This window comes from Carlito syrichta, unplaced genomic scaffold, assembly GCF_000164805.1.
Source record: "Carlito syrichta isolate Samal-C Ts95f unplaced genomic scaffold, Tarsius_syrichta-2.0.1 Scaffold308888, whole genome shotgun sequence".
In the NCBI taxonomy this organism is placed as follows: domain Eukaryota; kingdom Metazoa; phylum Chordata; class Mammalia; order Primates; family Tarsiidae; genus Carlito; species Carlito syrichta.
In genome coordinates this window covers 633,438-642,911 of record NW_007252984.1, presented here as the reverse complement: position 1 = coordinate 642,911, position 9,474 = coordinate 633,438, and the positions used below count along the sequence as shown (strand labels likewise).

At 41.4% G+C, this 9,474-nt stretch overlaps 1 protein-coding gene across 3 annotated transcripts in view; it reads right to left on the bottom strand.

Moving 5' to 3' along the window:
• The window catches only part of SENP2 (SUMO1/sentrin/SMT3 specific peptidase 2), a 46,552-nt gene that overhangs the window by 18,235 nt on the left and 18,843 nt on the right, over nucleotides 1–9,474 (bottom strand). For all 3 annotated transcript variants that reach the window (XM_021716729.1, XM_008066344.1, XM_021716730.1), the window contains exons 6-10: nucleotides 8,789–8,957; nucleotides 5,649–5,752; nucleotides 3,494–3,588; nucleotides 2,839–2,890; nucleotides 1,460–1,523 (exon numbers count right to left, since the gene is read on the bottom strand). In XM_021716729.1, the coding sequence (XP_021572404.1) occupies nucleotides 1,460–1,523; nucleotides 2,839–2,890; nucleotides 3,494–3,588; nucleotides 5,649–5,752; nucleotides 8,789–8,957 (484 nt within the window). The remainder of the gene's footprint in view (nucleotides 1–1,459; nucleotides 1,524–2,838; nucleotides 2,891–3,493; nucleotides 3,589–5,648; nucleotides 5,753–8,788; nucleotides 8,958–9,474) is intronic.

Sequence of the window (9,474 nt, the reverse complement as noted above, 5' to 3'; positions counted from 1 at the left end):
ACAGACTGGGAGAAAATATTTGCCAACTCCATGTCTGACAAAGGCCTAACATCTAGGATCTACAAGGAACTTAAACGTGCTGAAAAGAAAAAAACAAACAGCCCCATTACAAGCTGGGCAAAAGATATGAATAGACAGTTCTCAAAAGAAGACATACAAGTAGCCAACAGATACATGAAAAAATGTTCAGCCTCATTAGTCATCAAGAAGATGCAAATTAAAATTACACTGCAATACCACCTAACTTCAGACAGAATGGTCATCATCAATAACAAAAAATAACAGATGCTAGAGAGGATGTGGCGAAAAGGGAATACTTCTACACTGTTGGTAGGAGTGTAAACTTTTCTCTGTGGAAAACAGTGTGGCGATTTCTAAAAGTTTTAAAAATTGACCTTCCATATGACTCCACAATCCCCCTACTGGGAATATGCCCGGAAGAACTAAAATCACTCTAAAAAAGATAGCTGCACATATATGTTTATCGCAGCACTGTTCACAATAGCAAGAACATGGAACCATGCTGCCCATTCAAGAGGACTGAATTAAAAAAAAAAAAGTGGTACATATACACAATGGAATATTATGCAGCCATAAAGAACAACAAAATCATGAACTTCGCAGCAACCTGGATAGAATTAGAGTCCATAATACTGAGTGATCTTTCACAAAAACAAAGAACTGAGTATCACATGTTCTCACTCATAAGTGGACCTTGAACAACTATCGTAATACTATAAGAAAAGGATTGATAGTAGCGGGAAACTGTGGCAGGGAGGGGAGCAGGAAAGTGGGATTGACAGTAGTGAAAATCTGCCTGGGGAAGAGGGGGGCACACCTCATCAACAAGGGTACCTGTACAAGGAATATTTGTGTACCTAACTCTGAATTGTGCCTCACAATTTTAAAATAAAAAAATTTTAAAGTTAAAAAAAAATTATGTGGTTCAGGCATGGTGGCTTATGCCTTATGCCTATACTCCTAGCGTTTTGAGAGGCCAAAGCAAGAAGATCACTTGGAGCCAGGAATTTGAAACCACTCTGGCAACATGGTAAGATCCCCATCTCTACAAGAAAAGAAAAAAAAATTCTCCAAAAGAAGTCATGCAACACGGCTAAGAGCTGGCACGAAGGCAGCTTGGTTTCTCTCATAAACAAAGTTGATTACTACACAGAAGTAAAAAACCAGCAATTCAAAAGGAGGCAAAAAGCAAAAAGCTATAGATCTTCAATGCTTGCTGCTTTTTCTTTTTTTGAGTAAGCAGGATTTATTCAAAGGACAGAGAAGCTCCCACAGTGGGAGGGGACCCGAAGGAGCTGCCTGCTTGCTACTTTTTAAAACAAAACAGAATTAGCAATCAAAGTAATATATATCACCTTTCGTATTTTTATGGGCACCAAAACAATATGTCAGGTGAAAGAGTAAATAGATATAAAATTTAACTAGGATTTTTACTTACACATTCATTGTCTAGTCTGATTCCAACTATCTTCTCTGTATCAGAAATTTTCCCCTTTGAACACCTGAGGAAAAAATAAGAAAGATTATAGACTTCTGCCAGATGGTTCTAACCTGGTATATCCTAGTTTCAGAAATAAAATTTAATAATTTACAAATTAAAATTGCCTTGAGTTTATATAAGTCTCTAAACCAGGACTCAGCACAGTTTTCCAGAAAGGAACAAATAGTAAATATTTTAGGCTTTGCAGGTTTTATGGTCTCAGTAACATCCTCTTAACCCTACCATTAAAAAAAAAAAAAAATATATATATATATATATTTATTCATTCATTCATTAGAGACAGGGTCTCACTCCATTGCCCAGGCTGGAGAGTAATGGCATAACCACAGCACACGGCAACCCCAACCTCCTGGACTCAAGCAATCCTCCTGTCTCAGCCTCCCAAGTAGCTGGGACTACACAGCCATGCACCACTCCCTGCAACCAGTAGCACTGTAATTTAAAGGCACCTACAGACAGTATGTAAATGAAGTGTTCAAATAAAACTTTATTTACAACAATAGACAGGTGGATCACATTTGAACAATAGTTTACAAACTCTGCTATAAACTATCATCCAACATGCTAACACACAGAACTGCCTTTACTGTTCCTATATTAGAGAGAATGATCACTAGAGACCCCACTCCATCCACACTCCTATCTTTTTATTTTTTTTTATTTTTGAGTTGGAGTCTCACTCTGTCACCCAGACTAGAGTGTAGTTGCCGCTCCCGGCCACTGCAGCCTTGACCTGCTGGGCTCCAGCGATCCTTCCGCCTCAGCCTTCCAAGTAGCTGGAATTACAGGCATGCGCTACATGCCGGGCTGATTTTTTGATTTATTGTAGAGATGAGGTCTCGCTGCCCAGGCAGGTCTCGAACCGGCAGGCTCAGGCATTCCACTTACCTCAGCCTCCCAAAGCGCGGGATTACAGGCTGAGCCATCAAGCCCGGCTCACACTCCTATTTAAGAACCACATGCTTCTCCCAACCTGATGCCTAGCAGATAAGTGGAACCCTCCCAAACTAGGGTTGGCATCTGACACAAGAGTTACCTATCTATTCCATATATGCTAACCAGCTACCAGAGCTAAAGAGAGTTTACAACTACTGAGTCTGATTTGCTCATAAACAGAATTTATAAAGAAAATATGAGGCCGGGTACAGTGGCTCACACTTGTAATCCCAGCACTTTGGGAGGCCGAGACAAGAGGATTGCTTGAGGCCAGGGGTTCAAGATCAGCCTGGGCAACATATTGAAACCTTGTCTCTACCAAAAAAAACAAAAAATATATATGTATTAGAAGGAAATTTAGAATGAACTGAACCATGTACCTCTTTTCACTTCTCATTGAACACAGAGGTCCCCTTGTTTCAACAAGTCTATCTGTGAGGATGGTAAAGAAAAGATTAAATGTTTCCTTTACTAATCAACAATATAGCTAGAGTTTTCATGTACAAAGTTTCCAAATGTCAAGACATTCATCTATATTGAAATGCTACTGTGACATTCAAAGGCAAATTTAGTTTTTAGCCTCCCTACAAACTAAGCTGCCTAAAAACGAATATAGCTCTTTGCTCTTTAAATATAATCTTTACGACAAACTGACTGATAATCTGCTCATTTAGTAAACTGTCATTTGGTGGATAATCTGCTCATTTAGTAAGCTGTCATTTGGTGGATAGTCAGTGGATAGGAATTCACTTATAGGGAGTATAAGTAAATTAAATATAGGTTCACAAAATATTTGCTACTATATAGGAGTTTAGGAATAATGATCAAAAGCCATTTTGTGAGTCTTCTTCATCTTTAAACAACTTTTTTACTAAACTACTGATACTGGATGAGCCCCTGTTGGTGCCTGGAGATTTGACAATTTTTAAAAACTTGGGACATTATCTTTGTTTGAGGTCACTTTCAACCTCATATGTACTGTCTAATATGAACTAAGGTCAAAATATTAAGATAAGGCTAAATCTGAGAACTCACATTGTTTTGGAACAAATTGAGTTGTTTTGACTCCATGATTTTGTTCTTCTCCCCAGCCTTTGGTCTTTAACGCGTCCACATGACTTCTTTGAGAACTTAGAAACACAGAAAACAGGGGAGATCAGACAAAAAAGGAAAGTCTACCATTAATATTCATTATCTCTGCCCAGCAAGCTTCTCTGAATGGGGGTTGTTGGCCACCCTCTAACATCAAATTACAACAGAAAGGAAGCAACACAGTACTATCTAAGACTAGATAAAAGGAGTCTAATCTTGATTCTAATATTTCAGTCGAGTTACCTAACCTTCAGTTTATCTATCTGTAATATCAGATATTCTCAATTCCCACCTTGACTGAAAAAAATCTCAGTGTGATAAAACTCAGATTAAAATTAAAAACTTTAAACAATTCGTGACCCGCCTGGGCAACTTGGCGAGACTTCATCTCTACAATCAGTCAAAAATTAGCCGGGCGTGGTAGCACGCGCCTGTAGTTCCAGCTACTTGGAAGGCTGAGGCGGAAGGATCACCGAAGCCTAGCAGCTCGAGGCTGCAGTGACCGGGAGCAGCAACTGCACTCCAGTCTGGGTGACAGAGTGAGACCCCAACTCAAAAAAAACCCAAAAAAACAAGACAACTTTAAACAATATATTCAAATAGATCTTGAAATAATACACTAAAAGCAAAACAGAGCCGGGCTCGATGGCTCAGCCTGTAATCCCAAGCCTTTGGGAGGCTGAGGTGAGTGGGTTGCCTGAGCCTGAGGGTTCGAGACCCACCTGGGCAGCAAGACCTCATCTCTACAATAAATCAAAAAATCAGCCGGGCGTGGTAGCGCACGCCTGTAATTCCGGCTCCTCGGAAGGCTGAGGCAGAAGGATCACCGGAGCCCAGCAGGTCGAGGCTGTGGTGGCCGGGAGCGGCCACTGCACTCCAGTCTGGGCGACAGAGTGAGACTCCAACTCAAAAAAAAAACAAAAATAGAGTAAAATGTTAACATTCTGACTGGCTAAGCTAAGAGAATTTTTTTATAAAGTTCACAACCGAAGTTAAAATTCTCAAGTAATTTGTTATTTCTGCATTCAGTAAGTTAGATAGTATTGTGACTTTTTAACCTTCAATTTGTTGTTATATGATTTCTGGGATCTCTATGTATTCTCCCACCACTTGTTAGAATTATCGAGTGTAACTCAATCCTGAGCTCACATATTTTTTGTCTGCTTTTCACAGGCAAATATAAGGCCAGACATCGCCTCTTTCTGCCACTCTCCTCTATTTGTTCTTTTCATTAGAGTATTTCATTAACAAGCTGTCTTATCAGGAAATTCTTAAGATATAGAAGACTTGCTTTTTTTTTTTTGAGTTGGAGTCTCACTCCATCACCCTGACTGGAGTGCAGTGACATGCTCCCAACCACCGCAAGCCTCAACCTGCTGGGCTCTGGTGATCCTTCCGGCTCAGCCTTAAGTAGCCGGAACTACAGGCGCGTGCTGCCATGCCCAGCTAATTTTTGATTTATTGTAGAGATGAGGACTTGCCAAGTTGTCCGGGCAGGTCTCAAACCGGCAGGCTCAGGCAATCCACTCACCTCACCTCCCAAAGCTCTGGAATTACAGGCTGAGCCACCAAGCCCAGTCGAAAATCCTCTACTTTAGAGACAAGATGAAAGTCTTCTAGCCGGGTGCTTTGGGAGGCTGAAGTGTAGAGGAGAAGGTGGGAGGAAGGCAAAAAGAGAAAAACTAGGAGGAAGTGAAGAAAAAAGAAAGGAAGGAAGGGAGAAATGGAAAGACGGGCAGGAGAGGAGGTGGGGAAGAGAAAGGCAGAAAGAGACAGAGATTGTGGAAAATGTGTGTTAGGGTTCTTATAGAAATTCTGCCCCTTGGGAGACCTACTTCAACCAGCAATCCATGTTTCCATATCAGCATTCAAGTAAGAGTTTACTTGAACAAAGGAACCTAAAGGCAACATAAAATTATATTTTGTAAAATCACTGTCCTACATGATCCATTAACTAGACACAAGGTCCAGGCAAATTACAGGGCTAGTTCTCAGTTAACCTCTTCTTTCAGCAAGTCCCTTCCTACCAATACCCTTTCCAAAAACAAAGAAAAAGATATCTAGCAAAGCATTTTATCATATTAGCTCATTTTTTCACCTGTGAGGATTTGAAGTTACAGGAGGGAGAGAGTTTCCATGAACACCTTCTTTAAGTCGCTCTAATAACTTTCGGTACTTCTCTCTTTCCTCTTTTTGAACACCCTAAATAAAAGAAAGCATGTTAGATAAGTACCAGCACATTAAAACTATAATTAAATAATAAACAGATGGAAGGCTGAGGCACAAGGATTGCCAGCGCCCACAGGTCGAAGCTGCGGTGGAGTGCATCCAGTCTGGGTGACAGTGAGACTCCAACTCAAAAAAAAATAATAATAATAATAATAATAATAAACAGAGACTAAGAGGCCAAATGCAGCCCACAGATGTGTTATTTGCCAGTACAGTGCTTTTTAATCTTCTTTGAATTGATTACCAACTTTATAAACTTTTTTTTTTTTTTTTGAGGTGGAATCTCACTCTGTCACCCAGGCTAGAGTACAGTGCACAAATATGACTCACTGCAGCCTCGACCTCCTGGACTCAGCTGATCCTTCTACCTCAGTTTCCTGAGTAGCTGGGACTACAGGTATGTGTCACCATGCCTGGTTCATTTTTAAATTTGTTTTGTAGAGACAAGGTCTCACTATGTTTCCCAGGCTGGTCTTGAACTCCTGGGCTCCAATGATCCTCCTACCTCGGCCTCCCAAAGTGCTGGGATTAGAGGCATGACCCACCATGTTCAAACCTACAAATTTGGTTTAAATTTGAAAAAATGACTTTTGAAAAACCAAATCAACAATCTATAGCTATATAGGGCTGTCCCGTTCAGATGGGCCATGTGCTCTCCAGCCCACTTTACTTATGTTATCTGCTAGATATCCTGATGGTATCTAGGTTTTTGACACAACTGGGTTGAACAGAATTGAGTTAGCCACAATAAAACTCAGTGGAAATCGTCTGATTGCATAATGAGAACATGCAGCTTCCAACAAAATCATCAGTGACCCACGGCCACATCCAGTAGACAGTTTTTCAGCCCTTATGTTACTTGATCTGTCTTCAGCATCTCACCCTGCTCACCTTGCCTCTCTTTCCTGGACAATAAGCTCTTCTGCTGCTTCTTTTCTTCTCAGTCTCCACTGCAGATTATTCCTTCTTCTACCTGCCTCAAATGCTGATGGTTTTGCCCATATCTCCTCAGACTTTCCTGAATAATTTCATTCCTTCCCTGAATAATTTCATCAGCTCCCTTGATTTAATTAACATAAATAGGCGGAAAATTCAGAATTATGTCTAACCCTGCCTTCTTTTCAAACTTCCCATCACCTAGATCCAAGAAGCTATGGAAGAAGTCTTCTCGTGTGTTTCACAGGTACTTTATTTATTTATTTTGAGTTGGAGTCTCACTCTGTCACCCAGGATGGAGGGCAGTGGCATGCTCCCGGCCACTGCAGCCTTGACCTACTGGGCTTGGGCGAACCTTCCACCTCAGCCTTCCAAGTAGCTGGATCTATAGGCGTGCGCTATCACGCCTAGCTAATTTTTTGATTTATTGTAGAGATGAGGTCTTGCCAAGTTACCCAGTGGTCTCGAACCCGCGGGCCCAGGCAATCCACTCACCTCAGCCTCCCAAAGTACAAGATTACAGGCTGAGCCACCGAGCCTGGCAAAGTACTTTAAACAATATCCAAAACTAAAGTCATCATCTTCTGCTAAACACAGGGCATCTGGTCTCTACTTTATATCACAATTAATCAACAAGTATGCCCCTCTTGCTTAATATTACCATGATATTCTAGAATATATTCACTACAGATATCACATACATATTTCCTCAGTTCCATCTCTGATTTCTCATGTAAGAGACTGAAGTATTTAATACCTCTTCTTACAATCCTCTCCAGGGCTACAGTTCATTCCTCTTCCTGCCTATTTGTTTCTTTGGGGTTTTTTTGAGTTGGAGTCTCACTCTGTTACCCAGACTGGAGTGCAGTGGCAGCTTCCGGTCACTACAGCCTCGACCTGCTGGGCTCTGGCAATCCTTCCACCTCAGCCTTCCAAGTAGCCGGAATTACAGGCACACGCTACCATGCCCAGCTGATTTTTTGATTTATTGTAGAGATGAGGTCTCGCCAACTTGCCCAGGTGGGTCTCGAACCCGCGGGCTCAGGCAATCCACTCACCTCAGCCTCCCAAAGCGTAGGATTGCAGGCTGAGCCACCAAGCCCAGCTATCCATTTGTTGAATAACAACTACTTATATATAAGTTCATAGAGGGCAGAGACCACATTTCATTCCATTTTGAATTGCTGACAAATGCCTGGGACCCAAATAAATATTTCTTTGATGAACTGAACAAGTGGCACAGAAAACCATATAGCAAACTGAAGCAGCTGATGGTCCTGAGAAGTGTCAGATAGAGGAATAATTCTAAATTTTCCTGAAATATGTGAAAACCTCAAGAGTGAAGTGAAAAGAAGGCTGTGTCTCCATCATGCTAAATGCTCTGAAAGGGGAATGAAAAAACAGAGATGCACACCATTTACTTCCCTTAGTCACAGTTATTACAGCTTATAAAAGAAACAAATTAGAAAAATTCAGGTACCCAAGAAGAATCTATAATCTTATCTTTTCCTAATATAAACCTTTTCTTAATTATAGTAAAAAAATCTGAAAACTGATTAAATCATCTATATGTATAGAATATCTCCAGAAGGATACAGAATCAGTGGTTATTTGCTAAGAGGCAAATAGGGTGGTAGGACACTGGGAAACTTACAGTCACTGTACACTCTTTGGTACCTTTCAAAATATGTCATAATATGTATATTATTTACTCTCCATAAAGTACAAAAGATAAATTTATTAAAGAAATTAGGCTAGGCCGGGCGCAGTGGCTCACACCTTTAATCCCAGAACTTTGGGAGGCAGAGGCGAGAGGACTGCCTGAGCCAGGATATCAAGACCAACCTGGACAACTTGGTGAGACCTCATCTCTACAAAAAAAAAAAAAAAGGTAGCCAGGCTTGGTGGCATGTGCTTATAGTTCCAGTTACTTGGAAGGCTGAGGTGAAAGGATCACCTGAGCCCAAGAGGTAGAGGCTGTAGTAGCTGTGAGCATGCAACTGCACTCCAGCCTGAGCAACAGACTCTGACTAAAAAATAATAATAATAATAATTCAGGTTAAAAGGGCTTACCTCCTCGACAGTACAATGAGGACGCCTCACACCCTTGCCACTGTCTTCAGAAATCATCTCTGTTACAGCCTGGTCCTGAGGTTTCCACGTTAAGGTACTCTCTGGATTGCCTTTGCTATGGCGACGGCCACTTGGTCTTCTGTTATAACCTTCTGAGTTCAAAGTAAAACTGAGAGACAGAAAAAAAAATAAAAAGAAAACAATCACCAATCTGCTTAAACTGCTGGAATTCAAGCTCCCAGATCATCCTGTGATGAAGCTATCTTGGGTTAAGCTTGCTCCTGGCAAGTCAAACAACTACCACTGGCCAAAGTTATACCTATCCCTACAGTACAGGCGTCCCAGCATTCCACTGTGGAATGTGTGCTTCCCATCACTAGACCTGCCACTTGAAAGCTTCTATCTTCTTTCTCACGCCCATTTCCAACCTCAACTCCAGATTTAGCTCCCCTATTGCACACACCCCCTCTGGTACTGTACTTTTCCTTCAGTCACTTGGAACCATTAATTTTTTTTTTTTTTTTTTGAGTTGGAGTCTCACTCCATCACCCAGACTGGAGTGCAGTGGCCACTCCCGGCCACCGCAGCCTCTACCTGCTGGGCTCCGGCGATCCTTCTGCCTCAGCCTTCCAAGTAGCTGGAACTACAGGCATGCACTACCATGCCCGGGTAATTTTTTTTTTTTT